The sequence below is a fragment of the Rhinolophus hipposideros genome (assembly GCF_964194185.1).
Source record: "Rhinolophus hipposideros genome assembly, chromosome: 12".
Taxonomy (NCBI): Eukaryota; Metazoa; Chordata; class Mammalia; order Chiroptera; family Rhinolophidae; genus Rhinolophus; species Rhinolophus hipposideros.
The window spans coordinates 32,135,152-32,153,827 of NC_138058.1; the positions used below are offsets into that span (position 1 = coordinate 32,135,152).

At 36.5% G+C, this 18,676-nt stretch overlaps 1 protein-coding gene across 5 annotated transcripts in view; it reads left to right on the forward strand.

The window, feature by feature from the left end:
* The window catches only part of VPS54 (VPS54 subunit of GARP complex), a 94,933-nt gene that overhangs the window by 15,912 nt on the left and 60,345 nt on the right, over window positions 1-18,676 (forward strand). For 3 of the 5 annotated variants that reach the window (XR_013994666.1, XM_081069330.1, XM_081069329.1), the window contains exons 2-3: window positions 15,592-15,747; window positions 17,105-17,346. Coding sequence is in view for 4 of the 5 variants with exons in the window: in XM_081069330.1 (XP_080925456.1) it covers window positions 15,612-15,747; window positions 17,105-17,346 (378 nt within the window). In the remaining variant the exon portion in view is untranslated. The remainder of the gene's footprint in view (window positions 1-15,591; window positions 15,748-17,104; window positions 17,347-18,676) is intronic. The other 2 variants (XM_081069332.1, XM_081069331.1) reach the window with 1 other exon arrangement.

The window sequence follows — 18,676 nt, forward strand, 5'->3', positions numbered from 1 at the left end:
CTGAGTTGAGGGAAAGAATTTTAATTTAGTACTTGAATTTTTTTTTATGGGCTGATGAAATTGAATATAGGAGTCAGGGAATCGAACAATGTCTTAGATGAAGTGAGAAGAGGTGAGATCAAGAACAGCTGGTTGTGGGATTAATCCTGGAGAAGAGTAGACACCTATACTGTATGTCAGAAAGTTAGGAGTTGTGTAAAGGAGCGAATCCGGTATGTTTCATTATGGAGACAAGAAGTCATATCTGAGGACTTTTTTTTTTTTGGTATGAAGTTAAAAGACAGTAACTTTTTAAATGTGGGATTGATGAAGGTAAGCTAGGGAACATGAAAGTGATGAGAGTTTGTTATAAATACGAGTACTGTGCGGACTAGGAAAAAGAAGGATTTCACAATAAATCAGTGAAAGGATTGCTAAACAGGCCTCATCTGAGATTGGAACTCATAAATTTATAATCTATATGTTTTATGTAAGTTTTCTCTGGCAGTGTTCTGCAGCCAGGAACAAAGTAAATACAGATTATATTGAAAATAGATGAGGGAGGAGAAAATTGAAGATGTAAGAGAGACTGTTGAAGTATTATAATTGACCATGGGATCCAAGCTAATTTGAGAAGCTTAGTAAGGCAGAACTGGGCTAAGAGAGCCAAATAGTAGGGAGGGGTGTAGAGGTAATGCCAAACAGGAATTAATTAAATTACTAATTTATTGTTGGTTTGGGGTTATAGTAGCAATGAACTTTACAGTTATTTACTTTATACCTTAAGATAACATTTAATATTTTAATTCCTGAGCCACTTGCTAACTCATTGAAGATGAGTTTCTAGCTGTTTTGCTTTATTTTCTTTAACGAGAAAATTGCTTGAAAGCATTGTTTTTATTGTTACTTAACATTTATAGAGTACTTGTTTAGATTATTTGAAGATCCTGCTGTTTAGATATCTAGATATAAAATATATTTTATTAACAAAGATAGACTGTTAACACTAGATTATTTCTACTCTGGAAAGAAGCAAGGCAGGGATTACCCAAAACAACAGGTAAATTCAGCTGTCATTTTTGTTCTTCTTAGGAATATATTAATATATACTTTCTTCTAGCAGCTATTTTCATGGTAGGGTAGATTTTATTTTAAATTTACTCTTTTTTGTAAGCATTTTACTAAGTGTCTAATGGTATATGTACTTAAGAGATATGTATTCTCCAATAAATTGGAAATGAGTTATTTTTAGGATTTATTTGCTGATCTTTGGCTTCATTATTGAGATTGTGAGCAATAATGTATATGACACATAATTTAAAAAAATTTTAAGTACTTTAAAAATTATGGTTAAACTACATTTTGTCAGATGGTAAATCTTACACTTAAATAGTGTACAAGTTTATTGTTATTTATGTCTAGGTTGTATGAAAGAAGCTTAACTATATCATTACTATACCAAGCTTAATTATACCAGAAATTGGCTCTTAAAATTCCAAAAGTGTTCTGGGAAGTGCTTCTTATAATATGAGATATTTGAGATATTTTAAATTTCTATGATTAAAAAATGATCTCTACTAATATCAAATCAGTCTTTGGTAGGACATTACAATGTGGTTTGGTATGGTTGTTTTCTTTTTCTTTTTTTTCCTTGCATATATCAATACATCTAAATTTGGGAAATCAAGTTAGCCAGTTTTTGGTATGCTTTTTAAAAATAGCATTGAGTATTGAATTTTTCTTTTTTTTACTAAACTTAAATCCATGGTAGCAAAATAGGCTACCTCTGTCCAGCTCAGTATAAAAAAATTTATCCACTTTATCCATATCTCTTGAATTATAAATAGACATGTTATAAAAGTTCACTAATAAGTCAGTTATTTGGAATTCAGAACACATTTCCTGTTGAAATTGCTGTTGCTAAGATAAATTATACTGATCAAAATGTATAGTATCTCTTTCCTGGGAGAATAATTTTTTAGCAGTGCCAGTTTTACAAAATTCTTGAACCTAAAATTGTCCTAAAAAAGGTCTTAAAAAGTTCTTATCACAATCAGATATTATTATTGCTATCATTTATTTTTTACATAAGATGGACATAATTAATAATTATTTATAATAATTGTTATTGGGCCAGTAATTGATTTGATAAGGAGAAAAAGAAGAGGAAAACACTGGGTGCCTGAAATGTGTGGGAGGCAGTAGTGAAACAACTTATCTTTTTTGGAGAGGCAATATGGAGTAAAGATAGAGGCATGGAATTTAGAATCAGAAGATCTGAATGCAAATACCATCTTCACAGTTAACTAGTCTTGAAACCAATTATTCTTGAACCTGTGTCATTATCTGAATAATGAGGACCACTGACTCATTCATTCACTGATTCATTCAGAAATGTTTTTCTCATTGTAGGTTGTTAGGAAGACCAACAAAACAATCTGAATGAAAGCAAGCAATTAAGAACTACATGTGTATAGTGTTTAGTTAGTTATTAGAGATGATGTAATTCTTCTTACTGTGTTTCCATTGCTTCTCTCTCCTCTGCCATCCTTCATTCTTTCATTAATAACATGTTTTCAATGCACTCTTGATCACAGGACTTCACTGAAGTCCTTTATAACCAGTAGTGGGAGTGAGACAATCCAGGTTTGTCCAAATCCTGGCTGATCTCATTTTTTTCCCCTCCAGATAAGGGCAGATGAGTAGGATGGAGGCTACTTTTCTGGATCAACTTGCTCATTTTCTCACTGTTGCCTGACAAAGTCCTGTCCTGTCTTTCTCAAGGTGGGGCATAGCCTAAGATGGCTCATAGTTCCTGGGTGTGATTAGTCTCATTTTCTCTGCCTCCACCCCTCCATCCCATCCCACCCAGTTCTCATGTATATCTAACTCTTCCCTTTCCCCTCATCTTCACCACTTTTTCTTGTGTGTGTGTGTGTGTGTGTGTTTATCTCATACTTCAGATGGTTTCTTGTTTGCCTATAAATAAGCTGAGTTTCCCATGGCCTAAAATATTCTTGCTCAACGCTTAGTCTCTTTTCTTTCACCATTAAAGAGATGTTGATCTTGTTGCCTTTATTACTTCATCACTTACTTAACCTCTTGTGGTAGGGTTAAGTAACCGTACCCAACCACTGTCTCAAATTTGTTCTAATTCAGGATCCTTTTGGAAGTCAGTAACATCCTTACCCTCTCTTTGCAGCATGTTGACACTGCTGTTCACCCTTTCCTCCTGGACACTTCTCCTTTGGCTCCTGCAAGGATGGTATTTCTGGTTGCTTTCTTCCTTTCCTCTTCAATGCATTTGCTCCACCTCTTGCTCTCAGCTCTCATTAACCCTCTTTCTCTCCCTTTCTCCCTTTGTGATATACTTTTCTATGACTAGCATTATTTACTCTATTATTCCTGTATTGTAAATTGAACCGAGGAAGGATTCTGTTCACTGCAAGAAAGAATGTTTTTCTTAAAGTAATCATAGTTGTTTCACAGTAATAATCTGCTTTTGAAGTAGTCAGTTCTCCATTACTGAAGGCTTTCCAGTGGAGGCAGAAAGACCCCTTGTGGAAAGGATTCATATATTAGGTAGGAAGTTGAGTCGCATGATCTTTTTTCAGGTCTCACCCAACTCAGAGATTGTAATTTTTATCTCATGCACTCCACTCCTATGGATTCCACTTTGACCTTTATTCAGATGTCTTCCAAAGCATTATTTCCAGCCTATCTGCCTCCTCATCCCTCTTTTCTTCCACAAGCAGTTTGTGTCATCAAAACTGCTTCTGTTCAGCTAAACATTAATGAATGCCAACTATAATTTTATATATATAATGTGATGGCTTGGTGTGAGGTCGGAGGGATAATGGATGGGGGGAGGGGGGTTCACAGTGTGAGGGATATAAATGATAAACGTCTAAGTATTACCTTGTCTTGTACACCTGAAACTAATAAAATAAAAAAATACAAAAAAAAAACAAAACTGCTTCTGTTCTAAGCCACCATATTTTCCACCGTGTTTCCCCGAAAATGAGACCTAGCCAGACCATCAGCTCTAATGCGTCTTTTGGAGCAAAAATTAATATAAGACCCAGTCTTCTTTTACTATAATATAAGACCGGGTCTTATATAAGACCCGGACTTATATTAATTTTTTTGCTCCAAAAGAGCTGATTTGTCCAGCTAGGTCTTATTTTCGGGGAAACGGTAGTTTCATCATCATTTTCCAGTACTCTTTTTTCTTTCCTTTTACTGGCTTGGCTTTGAGGATCACTATTCTATGCGTGACTACTTTTCTGATATTAAATTATGTCTGCCCATGTTGGTTTGTTTTCCCCTCTTCCCTCCAACCCCCGAACTAGGGGCACTCAAGCAAAGGACACCATTAGAGGAGGATCGGGATCCTAAAGTTGAAATTTATTTTAAAACTTTGTATGGCATAATCCAATTTAATGCTTCAAATGTTTATAATAATAAATAGTAGTAGTTGCAATTTTTTATTGAATGTTTACCATGTGCCATGAGCTTACAAAGGTTATGTAAGTAATTTTTCATTTAAATCTTGCAACATTTCTATAAGGAAGATACCGTTGCTGTCCCATTTTACAAATGACGTAACTGAGATTCAGGAGGGTAAAAAAGTTGTCAAAGGTCACACAACTAATAAATGACAGAGATCTAACTCACTATATGTCATTTTCTTAACCGGTATATTATGTTGTGTTACAAGAAAGGTAAAGATCTAGAATCAAATTTAAGAGTCAGGTAATATTATACAACAAAGATAATGTATTTTTTTTTTCTTTTAAGTTTTACTTTTTAAAAAAAATTTATATATTTTTTATTTTATTTTTTTAAATTGGGCACTATTGTGTTTCTCCAGGGCCGCTCAGCTCCAAGTCCAGTTGCCGTTTTATATCTTAGTTGCAAGGGGCGCAGCCCACCATCATATGTGGGAATTGAACCAGCAGCCTTGTTGTTAAGAGCTCGTGCTCTAACCACCTGAGCCATCTGGCCATCCCTCCCACAGCTCAGCGGCAGCTTGTTGTCTTCAATCTAGTTGTGGAGAGTGCAGCTCACTGGCCAATGTGGGAATGGAACCGGCAACCCTGTTGTTCAGAGCTCACACTCTAACCAACTGAGCCATCCGGCCGCCCCAAGATAGTGTATTTTTGACTTAGGTTTTTAGATGGTTTTGCATATACATGAACCTCTGTGAAACATTGTTAGTGGCTTGTGTGTATTTACCTCTTTTTCTACAATAGTCATTTATTTGTTCATTCATTCATTGAACATTTCTACAGTTTAGTCCTCAAACTGGGTGTGGTATAGAAAGGTGAATGAAACAAGTATAAGTTTACTATATAGTGGGGGAGACAGGAAATAAGCAGGTAAAATAATGAGTTGTAACTTGAGAAAGTATTATAAAGATCACAAACTATAATGCTAGTGGTAAAGAATAACAGGGTTTGTGTTGGATTCAGGAAAGAACAAGGGGAGGATATGCTTAGATACAGTGGTCAGGAAAGGCCTGTTACCCTACTAAGCAGATACAACCAGTGTTAAAATTTTTTGTGTACATTTTCATATATTATATATAGCTGTATAAAGTTTTTACATCAAAATGTGATTGTGCTAACTTCCTCACCTTCTGTTCCACTCCAATGTCTGCAGTCTGGCTTCCAGCCCCACTTTTGGACATGACATTGCTTTCTGATGTGACTGGTCACTTCCTAATTGCCAAATCTAAAGGAGGTGTTTTTTTTCCCCCATTATTATTTTATTCGCAAATTTTGAGCTGATATTTATGCTCCTGGTTTTTCTCCTGCCTTCTAGGATGTTCCTTCTTGTCTTTATCACAAGATTTGCTTTATATCTTTTCTATCTTCAGAAATGTCCTCTTAGGTTCTGTACTTGGCCCTTCTTACTAATACTCTCCGAGAGTGATGTATTCAACACCACTGTCTTAAAGTCTATAATGACTCACTGTAGTCTTGTGGATTAAGTCCAGACTCCTTTGTAAAATTCCATCCAGCTTAAGGAATATTCATTTTTTTTATTTACAGAAAAAAGATATGAACCTTTACTAATCTTTATCATAAGGATTGATACCAGCACCTTTAGTCAGTCTATATGTTCATGTATCAGATGGTCACATTTTAAATAAGTGAGTAAGCACAAGGGGTTAACGTGCTGTCCTTCACTAAGTTCATCCTTGTGATGTAATACAGTTCACATGAGTGGTTAATTGGGTTTACTGTTATCAGTTTTAACTAAACCAATTCTCACAAAATGTCCAATTAACTTAAAATGATAACTGTAGAGGAATCACATCTTAGATGAAAGATAATACTAACAGAACCACAAGTTAACAACAAAGCATAGAGCTGGGTTCTCCTATTAGTACAATCATACATAAAAGTACTCAAAAATTTGTCAAACTTAATATGTTATTTTTTTTTAACCAAAAGATAAAACATTCCAAATTTGTGGATCTTTTTAGAGATAGCATGTGACTGACAATAATAGTTAACCAAACATACACACTGACACTCATACTCTCTTAAACTATTTCTGCAGGGTGTTTTTTCTATTTGTTTTTCTTTTTCAATTATGAGTGAGAGAAGAATTTCTGGTCCAGATGCCAGAGTAGGTAAATGCTCTGCTTACCTTCTCTCGCAACCACATCAAAATTATAATTAAACTACAGAACAACCATCATTGAGAATCATCTGAAGTCTAGCTGAACTGAAGCCCTAAGGACATACAGAAGAAGCCACCTTGAGACTGGGAGGAGGGGCAGAGACACGGAATAGTCACCTGTGTGTGACTATTAAAAATTGGGAGGGATATCTTGGCCACGAAGTCCCTCCCCTGGAGGAGTGAGGAGTCCCAGCCCCACACCAGCCTCCTCAGTCTAGAGTTCCAGTGCCAGGGAGAGAAGTCCCTTTGACTTCTGGCTGTGAAAACCAGCAGAGATTGTAGCTGAGTGAGACGAGGGTAGCTGCAGTCCCAGGTGCTCCTCTTAAATGGCCCGTGCATGGACTTACTTGCTGACAGACTCACCCCCTCTGAGCTCCAGTGCTGGAGCAGCAGTTTGAAAGGCACCAGGGATGTATGGGGAGAAATTGAGTTGCCTGGCTGCAGGGTGAGGGCTAGAGTGGCAGCTTTCTCCTTGATGGAGGAGCTGGCAGAAGCCATTGTTTCTTTGTTGAGCCCCCACACACACACACACTGCCGGCATGTAGATGCCTGTGGCCGCCATATCTGAGTCTTCATCCACCTGGCCAATACCATTTGTTTGCCCTACTCCAGGTGATTCCCAGAGACCCCGCCTTACCCAACTTTTGAGCACACTCAAGCTGTTTCCATTGGCTTTTCTGTACAAACAGCCTGCCTTGGTTCATGCTGCAGACTTTCCTAAAATCTCTCAAAGGTTCGCAAAACCCAAACAAGCAACATCTGGCTTTGGTGTGTCCCATACCTCTTGCTGAGTTCTAAACCCAGCACTAGCCATAGCCAGTCTCAGTTCATGGCTGGGCCTTTTGAGGCACCTCCAGGCCCAATATGGATGGTGGTCATCTGTAGATTGCTTTGTGGCTCATGCCAGGTCGCTCTGGGCAGGGCACACGGTGTGGCTGAACTTGGCCTATGGTGGGACCTGTCCCAGGAGGCCCTGGGAGCAGACCAGTACATCTGGAGGGCAGCTTGGGACGAAGCCGGAGCATCAACTGGCTGCCTCCAAGGATGACACACCCAAAGGGCAGACTGAGCAGGCATCAGAGACTTGCTAAAGTGAATTCTGTTCTGTAGGGGCAGCCCCTGCATAACAGTTCCTCCACTGTAGTCACAGCCAGTCCTCACAATCAGCCCAAGGGTGAATCCCTCCCACTGATGTGTAAACAGCAATCAAGTCTCAACTATAAGAGGAAGGCACACACAGCCTACACAAGGGACACATCTGGAGCATCTGGCTCTGGTAACCACAGTGACTGAGTCACTGGGCCTCACAGGACACCTACAACATAAGGCCACTCTACTAAGACCAGGAGGCATAGCAGCCCTACCTTATACATAGAAACAAACACAGGGAAGGCAGCCATGACGGGGAGACAAAAAAACATGTCCCAAATGAAAGAACAAAGCTCCAGGAAAAGAACTAAACAGATGGAGACAAGCAACCTACCGGATACAGAGTTCAAAACACTGGTTATAAGGGTGCTCAGTGTTCTCAGGGAGAACTTTAAAAGAGATAGGAAACATAAAAATGGAGATAAAAAGCATTAAAAAAATGGTCAGAAATAAAGAATGCAATAACAGAAATGAAGAATACATTAGAGGGAGTCAACAGTAGATTAGATGAAGCAGAGCTTTGAATCAATGATTTAGAAGATAAAGTAGGAGAAAACACCCAAACACAACAGAAAAAAAAAAGAATTAAAAGAAATGATAGTTTAAGGGTCACCTGGGACAATATCAAGCATACCAACATTTGCATCATAAAGGTACCAGAAGGAGGTGATGGAGAGCAAGGAATTGAAAACCTGTTTGAAGAAATAATGACAGAAAACTTTGCTAACCTGGACAAGCCCAGGAAGCACAGAGAGCCCCAAACAAGGTGAACCCAAAGAGGCCAACACCAAGACACATCATAATTAAAATGCCAAAGGTTAATACAAAGAGATAATCTTAAAAGCATTAAAAGAAAAGCACTTAGTTACTTACAAGGGAACTCCCATAAGACTGTCAGCTGATTTAGTTACTTACAAGGGAACTCCCATAAGACTGTCAGCTGATTTCTCAACAGAAACTTTGTGGCCATAAGGGATTGGCACGGAATATTCAGAGTGATGAAAAGTAAGGACCTACAACCAAGAAGACTCTACCCAGCAAAGCTACCACTTAGATTATAAGGACGGATAAATAGCTTCCCAGATATGAAAAAGCTAAAGGAGTTCCTCAACACCAAACCAGAATTACAAGGAATCTCAGACTTCTTTAAGACCGGGGTTGGGGGGAATAATAAAATGGCAATAACTATTTATCAAGTTGCTTTAAATGGAAATGGATTAAATGCTCCAATCAAAAGATAGGGTGGCTGAATGGATAAGAAAGCAAGATTCTTACATATCAGGCCTACAAGAGACTCTGACTGAAAGACTCACACAGACTGTAAGTAAAAGGATCGAAAAAGATATTTCTTGTTTATCCATTCATCTCTCAGTGGACACTTGTATTGTCTCCACCTCCTGGCTGTTATGACTAACGTTGCTATCACGTGGATATACAAATATCTCTTTAAGACCTTGCTCTCAGTTCTTTTGGGTATATACCCAGAAGTGGAGTTGCTGGATCACATTTGAGGAACCACCATAGTTTTCCATAATGGCTGTACCTTTTATATCCCCACCAACAGTGCATAAGGTTCTAGTTTCTCCACATCCTTGCCAACACTTGTTATTTTTGTTTGTTTGTTTGATAGTAGCCACTGATGGGTGTGAGGTCTGCAATCCTATTTTTAATGGCAGTATAATCCATTGTTTGCTTGTACTATAGTTTATTAACCAGTTCCATCTTATTTAAGAGTTTGGTTGTTTCAACTTTTTCACTCTTAAAAATCATGCTGGGATTATTACTGTTCATGTTTTGGAGTATGGGATTATTTTTGTTCATGTTTTGGAGTATCCTATTTTCTTAGGATATATAATCTAGAAATGAAATTTAAAGTGACTTTTGAAGTGGGGAGAGGCATTAGATAGGTAGAAAGATGGTATGAATGTTCCGGGCAGGTCACAGCCTTAACAAAGACCAGGAGACCTCGATAGCAGGATGGATGAGAGGGACAATTAAACCACCTTATCCAGGATAGAGGTTGTCCACGGGTAATGGGAAATAAGGCTAGAAAGGAAGACAAGCATCAGATTGTGGAAAACTTTGAGTACCAGCCTCTGAAGCTTGGCATTTGTCTGGAAGTTAATGAATAACATTAAAGTTTTTTGAGCTGAAGTATGACAAATGAAAATTTTCTAGAAGAGTAATCCTAAAGCAACGTGCAGGTAGTTTAGACTGGAAGCAGAGAGACCAGTTAGGGGAGCACAGTATGATGGAATCGTGATAGAGGGCAGGCAAGTTTAAGTTTATAAAGTGGTGCATTTTATAAAGTAGGTATCATTTTTGAAAAATAGGATAAGGGAAATAAATGGTTAGTTAATGTATCTGTGTGTTAACTACTCTGCTAAAATATTTTGTATACATATTGGGTAATGGTAGATGAAAAATAAAAAGACTTGCTATTTATTACTTATAATAGGCAATTTCATGGATAGTTCAGAGTTGACTGTAAATAATTTTATAATATCAGTGTTCTCTATAAGGATGCAATCAAGGCTCACATATTGCCTTTAGTTGTATTTTTATTTATTTTAGTATAGAATAGTTCCCCATCTTTAAAAAATGACTTTGATCTAAGTGTCCAGGCCAATTTTCTTGTAGAATATCTCATATTCTCAATTTGTTTAATTGTTTCTCCATGTTGTGGTTTAAACATAACTACCCAATTTGTTTCTATTTCCTGTAGCCTGGAAGGTAGATCTAGGGCATAGGTACTTACCCTTGGCTTCACAGACTCCATAGGGTCTGCAGATAGAATTCAGGGAGTCTGTGAATTTTAGATGGGGAAACAAATTGCATCTTTTTTTTAACTCAGTGGTTCTCAACTTGGGTGGTGGTGTCCTCTCCTCTCTTTTTCCTCACCCCTGGGATGTTTGGCTTTGTCTGGAGACATTTTTGGTTGTCAAAATTGGGTGGGAGGGTGCTATTGGCAGCAAATAGATAGAGGCCAGGGCTGCACTTAAAGATCCTACAATGTACAGGGGGAGAGCCCCTAACGACAAAGAATTATCTAGCTCAGAATGTCAGTAGTGCCATGGTTGAGAAATTCTGCTTCTACTGGATTTTACATTTGCTTTAATTAGGAATGTAGGAAACCCTTCACAGGGGTTATTACTATTACCTAGCTCTGTCATCGATAGAAATTTCAGATATTTTCATATCACGTTAAATTGTTGCAGGTATCTCAAAGTATTTGTTACTTATTGCTTAGAGAGATTTGCATTAATTGAGAAGCAAAAGTGTTTGTATATTACAATGTAAAAAGGTAGTTTGATAGCTATATTTCAGTATAATTATCCCTTGTAATCTTATGTATTTTATGTGTTATAAACATTATTCTACAAAGGGGTCCTTAGACGTCATCAGGCAGCCAAAGGAATCCACAGGACCAAAAAGCTTACCACCTGGTGTGGTGGCTTGATTAGATTAGGTTAAACATTTTTGTTGATGCTTCATAGGTGATGATGTTTGTTTTCTATTGTCTTTTCATAAATCACATGATATCAAGTTATCTTACTATGCATTGTCAGTAATACCAAGTTTGATGACTTAGTTAAGGTAATGATAGCCAGATATTTCCATTTTAAAGACATATTTTGCCTTTGCATTGCTAAGTAATTTGTAGGGGGGTAATACTTTGGCACCGGGTGAGTTTAATGTTTCTAAACAACCTTTCACCTAATGGCTTTAGCATACCTTGATGAATTCTGCCTGAATCGGATTTTATATTGGGGGTTACAAAATGCTGATTTTCTAATTCTGTCATTCTTTCTACATTTATTACTGGCATTCTTCTGCAGAGAATAGTTTTCCTTTCTCCACCCCAACCTACCCCAATTTCTTCATCTCTTCCCCCCACCCAAGTATCATTCCGGATTCATTAATTTTTATTTATTCAGTGTTACACTCAGTTAGTTTCCTTTTTTCCTCCCTCCTTCCCTCTCTCCCTTTCATGCTCAAAGTGTCCCAGATGTGACCAGTGGAGCCCCTTTAACTTGATCCTTTGTCCATTTGATATACCTCACTGATCTTTGAACATTTCCCTGCTTTCTGACACATTAAGCATTCCCAGGATTGACTTGTTCTTTTCTGTGCTCCAAGTCTATTTCTTCAAAGGACCATAATTTCTTTGAAGGGGATGGTATTCAGAAACCAAGGTCTGAGCACTTGGTACCGTGTTTCCTCAAAAATAAAACCTGACCAGACAGTCAGCCCTAATGCATCTTTTGGAGCAAAAATTAATATAAGACCCGGTGTTATGTTATGTTATGTTATGTTATGTTATGTTATGTTATGTTATGTTATGTTATGTTATGTTATGTTATTATACGATACTATATATACTATACTATACTATATTATAGACTGGGTCTTATAGTAAAATAAGACCCAGTATTATGTTATATTATGTTATATAGACTCAGTCTTATAGTAAAATAAGACTGGATCTTATATTAAGTTTTGCTCCAAAAGATGCATTAGAGCTGATTGTCCGGCTAAGTCTTATTTTCGGGGAAACCTGGTATGTTCATTGTTTCTAGGGTGACATTGCTTTTAGGCCCTTTTAACATAAGCTTTTACTAAACTTTTAACATTAAAAGGTACTTTGAGCTATAAGAAAGAAAAAATGTTTCTGATTTACTCATTCTTGCCAATTCTTTCTTTTGGAAGAGTGTCTGTTTATTCCTTTCCTTACCAGCCCAGACCCATGCTCTTACCTACTCACTCAAGGATTATTAGTAGCTGTCTAACTAATATCTCTCTCTTCTTATCTGTTCTACATACCACCCATTTTATTCATCTGTGTGCCAGGAACTGTGTTAGGATGGAAAATACACAGGAAAATGGAAACATCAAGAAGTTCACAGTCTAATAGAAAAGATGTATATGAAAACCAGAATTTCATTATGATTGGTATAAAAATAGAAATGCGTGAAGAGTGACTAAGTGAGAAACCAAAGAAGGCCTCAAGAGAAGATAGTAGTTGAGTATGGTATGATATAATTCTATGAATATTACCATGTGGAGAAGGGTAGAGCTATATATAGATGCTCACTGTAGGTAACTACGGATTAAATGCCAAATTTGTTTCTAAATGGTAGTTACAAGTGGAAGTGTTAGAAATCAGGGATTGCCTATGATTAGTTCTCAGAACTTTACTTTTTCCTCTATTTTGTTTTTTGTTTGCTTTTATTTTTGCTAATTTTTTTCTTGGGCAGACAATATTTTCTTTGCTTACTGAAACTTTCTTACTAAGGTGCTTCATCATTTCAGTAAAAGATGATTTTTATTTTTTTTTTGCTGAAATTGTTTGGTTTAGAAGCCATTTGGATTTGCTGTATTTGTTTATACATCCATGCCTTCAGAATAAATACATCATGTTTTGTTACCAGTGATTGTAGTTACCAAGTGTCTGCATCATACTTAGGTTGTCATCCACACAAAGTTTGGTTCTTACTGTAGGGGGATGTTAAACTCAGGATAGTGAAGGGAATGGAGAATCACGTGATTGGAAATTAAGGCTCACCTATGTAGGCAGCCCCCGAATCTTACATAATCCTTTTATAGCTAGAGATTGTCCCTCTTTTCATAAGAATAAGGAGAGGTGTAAGAAAAAATAGAAAACCTGCATACGTTGCCCAGTTTAGAATATTTAAGGAGTAAAGAAGGTGTTCTACCCCCACCCCGCCCAGTTACAGAAATAACTCGTAGGAGTCTAGAAATATTTTTTCACAAGTCCCCATACCCCCAAGTATTTCTAGCTTCCTAAGATGGCACTTAAGAATTTATATTTGCTATAAAATAACATGATGGTAAAAAGAATAAATTGAAATTGTAGTGTACTATTGTTGGAATAAAAATTTATCTGACATCAAGCAATGGACTTTCAACATAAATATATTCCCATATATTTGTAACTTACCTATTGAAGTATCAAATGTGTTTATTTTAGCCATTTTATTTGATGAAATCAGCAAAAAAGTTAAAATGCTTAATGTTAAATGTAGAATGGTCTTTACCAAACGCTTAGTGTCTGGGATTTTGTGTCATACAGTCTTTCCTATCCTTTAGATATTTCTTCTCTCTTAAATATGCAAATATTTTGTTCAGAAATAGCCATACACTTAATGTGTATGGATATAAATGCAGTAGGCCAATGATTAATTTAAAAAGCAAACCAAGACCCTGATTAATTTCCCCAGATATTTTCGTCATAGTATGTCCTTTTGCCCTGTACACCTCACCAGATTGCCAAAGAAGTCCACAGGACAAAAAAGCTTATGGCTCCCTACTGCTTAGAGAACCAACTGTAGTCTGGCTATACTGTGGGTGTGTGTGTAAGTATGATTTGTCAGCCCTTCCCAATGCAAACATTTCACTCTAACCAGGTCAGTTTCCACACAGTCTTATGATTATTCCATGCCCTTTAACCTTTATTCATGCTGTTTGCTTTCTGTTCAGGGACCTTGAATAAGTTATTTGTAGCACCTTGTTTCTTATGGTCTCAGTGAACAGTGTAATTGGAAATGTCTGCTTGGCATGAGAAGGACTGAGACAGATATGCAAGGAAGTCTGAGAAGTGTAATTTTTAGCTTTCCACTGAGCTAGAAGGGAGTTAGAGTAGATGAACTTTTTGTCACTGGTCTTCCCTTGCCTTATGTCTCTGCTCTTTATTTCTTATTCACCAGATTTCCTAACTTGGCTTTTTTTTTGGTAAACTTTTTAAACCATACGTATCTTTGTAAATCACTTAGTGTTTCTAGGCCTTGCTATAATTATCCCTAGTGATATGAGGGAACTTAAACTACGTGATCTCTAAGTTCCCTTTTTATGTATTCCTTCATTAAAATATTTATTGAATGCCTACTATTTGACAGATAGGCTCAGCAGGTTAAGATTATCTACTATTTAATAATAAAATGATTCATGTTCTTCAGTATCCAGGTTATATACTGCTTCATTTGTAAAGTCTTTCCTGACACTATAGCCTATATAATGTTGCCTTGCCTCACAAATTCTTTCAGCACTTACTAAAATATGTAGACATAGGTTAACTTGTGTTTTGCCTAGTGTTTTGATTGTTTTGATTACTTAATTTAATTGCAAGCACCTTGAAGAATACTTTTGTAATCATTTAATATAGTGACAGTCATATAATAATAATAAATGTAATGATAACAATTATGAACACAAACTGAGGTAGGCCTTTTTTTAAATGCTTAACATATATTCATTCCTTTGTTACAAATGTTTATGAGGTGGGATCTCTTTTCATCTCCATTTTTATAGATAAGGTAAAGCACACAAAGTTTAAATAAATTTCCTCAAGATTATACTGCTGGTAAGACTGGGATATGAACCCTTCCTTGCAGTCACATTTAAAAACCCATGCACTTATCTATTTTGCTGTAATGAATAATTACTGTATACTCAGTGAATGAATGGAATATTTTCCTCTTTATATTGGTTATGGCTTTGGTATCTATTTGCACTTTGGATAAAAGACTGAGGTTAGGTCTCTTAGGGGAGAATACTTTTTAAATAAGGACATAAATTTCTTAAATATTGAGTGACTTATAATTAATAGTGAGTATTCAAATTGTGTATTTATACTTTGAAGAATTTTTAACACTGTGTCTGGTTTTGAAAGTTTGTGACATGCATAATACTTACAGATGAATTTGATTTGTATTAAATATCTTGATTATTATGTTTCTTACTCATTTGCAGTTGAGTGGTGATTTTATGCAATGGCTTCAAGCCACAGTTCTTCACCAGTGCCTCAAGGAAGCAGCAGTGATGTTTTCTTTAAAAAAGAGGTAGATCCGACAAAACACGTTCGACCTGTGCAGTCACTGCCAGATGTGTGTCCCAAGGAACCCACAGGTAATGCTTTTTTCTGAGGATTTGTATTATCTTTAAACGAGTAGTCAGATTTCATATACTTATCTTAAAAGAGTAAATTTTATGATGTTAAAACCAAAGAAATATAAATAATTTGGGAGTAAGTATATCAGGAAATTGGAATATAGTTCTTTTTATGCATTTCCATAAAAGAAGTTATTTACATAAACTGAAAAAATGTTTTGGAAATGTAGGTATAGATTGTAAGCTCTTTAGTTAACCATAGTACAGTCAATCCTCATTACTTGCAGATACCATATTTGCAAATTTGCCTACTCTCTAAACTTATTTGTAGCCCCCAAATCAATATTTGTGGCACTTTTGTGGTCATTTGCAGACACATGCAGAGGAATGAAAAATTTAAATCACCTGATGCACACGTTCCTACCTGAGGTCAAACAAGGCAACACTGCCTTCTTGTTTCAGCTATCATGCTGTAAACAAGCGTCCTTTTTGTGGTCTATTTAGTACCATGTTTTTGCATTTTTGTGGTGATTTTTCTTTTTTAAAATGGTTCCCAACTGTAGTGCTGAAGTGTTTTCTAGTGTTCCTAAGCACAAGAAGGCTGTAATATGCCTTATGAAGAAAATATGCGTGTTATATAAGCTTCATTCAGGTATGAGTTACAGTGCTGTTAGCCATGAGTTCAACATTAATGAATGAGCAATGTGTATTAAATAAAATGTCTTGGAAACTCACACAAGATTATGTATTGATCAGCTGATGAAAATGTTGTGATCAAAGACTTACAAGAATCTAACCCTGTATTTCCACCAGGAGCAATTTGCTAATTAAATGTTCCAGTGACGTTCTAGAGCAGAACTACTGTGAATAACAAGAATCAACTGTATATATTTTTTCCTCTATGATTAATGCCACAGCAGCATTTATGTTATTTAACTATAAGCCAAAGAAAGAATATTGGAACCAATAATGTCTGCCATAGTACAATAGAAAAAGACCTACTTATGAAAAAAAAACTGGATGTTAAAGGACAGAAGATCTGAAATAGAAGGTAGAAGAGTCTCGATGTTGAAAAAAGAGAAATTGTACAATAAGGGAAGGAATTAATGCAAGACTTTCTTTACCACCCAAGCCACACTGTAACTACAACTCTCAAATTTTGCATATCTTTTATCTTGTATGTGTTTTTTCCTCCCTTGGCAATTGATGCTGAAAGCATCAAATTTATTTAATCAGATTGATTTTTATTAAAACATTTGCTATAGAAGAGTTTAGCTGCTTTGTACAATGTAGAGTCTAAGCATTTTTATTTTTCTAGGATGTACTTTCAAACATAGAACTTACTTTACAGAGTTCTCTTGTTTACTTTTTACAGGTGATTCAAATAGTTTATGTGTTGCCCCATCTCTAGTTACAGATCAACATAGATGGACTATATATCATTCCAAAGTTAATCTTCCAGCAGCATTAAATGATCCTAGATTAGCAAAAAGAGAATCTGACTTCTTCACAAAAACATGGGGATTGGACTTTGTGGACACTGAAGTCATACCTTCACTCTACCTCCCACAGATCAGCAAGGAACATTTTACAGCGTATCAACAGGAAATCTCTCAGGTAATATCGAATCTTGAAGTTAGTTATAATCATGTCAAAAGTCATAGGAAGATTTTTAGTTTGATTTATTATAGATTTTGACCAATAGTCTTTGATGCACCTATGGCATTTTTTTCTGTTAATACATATTCTGTCCTGGGTTATATTTAATTCTTTACTTAGATATACATAAATATATTTCTCTTACTGTAGTGATATTTTTCAGAATGACATTTTTTTTTTAAAGATTTTATTGGGGAAGGGGAACAGGACTTTATTGGGGAACAGTGTGTACTTCCAGGCCTTTTTTCCAAGTCAAGTTGTTGTCCTTTCAATCTTAGCCACGGAGGGTGCCATTCAGCTTCAAGTTGTTGTCCTTTCAGTCTTAGTTGTGGAGGGCGCAGCTCAGCTCCAGGTCCAGTTGCCGTTGCTAGTTGCAGGGGGCACAGCCCACCATCCCTTGCGAGAGTTGTACCGGCAACCTTATGGTTGAGAGGATGCGCTCCAACCAACTGAGCCATCTAGGAGCTCAGTGGTAGCTCAGCTCAAGGTGCTGCGTTCAATCTTAGTTGCAGGGGGCGCTGCCCACCATCCCTTGCGGAACTCAAGGAATCGAACTGGCAACCTCGTGGTTGAGAGCCCACTGGCCCAAGTGGGAATCGAACCGGCAGCCTTCGGAGTCAGGAGCACGGAGACCTAACCGCCTGAGCCACCGGGCGGGCCCCAGAATGACATATTTTTAATAGTACTAAGATTCAACTTGAAACCCACTCTTACCTACCAAGGAGAAAGTTATTCCATTTGGCCTGTAAATCCCAGATAATATGTGAGGTTTAAGAAATGAGCAGAGAGGGACTGTTTCTATGCCTGTCATTTACCACGAACAATTTAATAGAACATCCTAGCTCTAGCAGGTAGTCTTAAATATTTCTTAAATAGACATGTTTCTCTAAACTCAGTTCTGAGAGCAAGAACTGAATGCAGTGCAAAAATGTGAGATTTTCAGTAAGTGACTTACTAATATAATTCTAGTTACTATTTCAATCTTTTAAAAATCATCATTAAAATGGTACAGGGAATATTAAAAATTATTTTTTAATTGAGGTATAATGGATATATAATATATTAGTTTCAGGTGTGCAACATGATAATGTGATATTTGTTTATATTGTAAAATGATCACTATAATAAGTCTAATTAACATCCATCACCATATATAGTTACAAAAAATTTTTTTTCTTTATGATGAGGACTTTTAAGATTCACTGTCTTAACAACTTTGAAATGTGCAAGAGTTTATTAATTATGGTCGCCATGCTTTACATTACTTTCCTGTGACTTGTTTATTTTG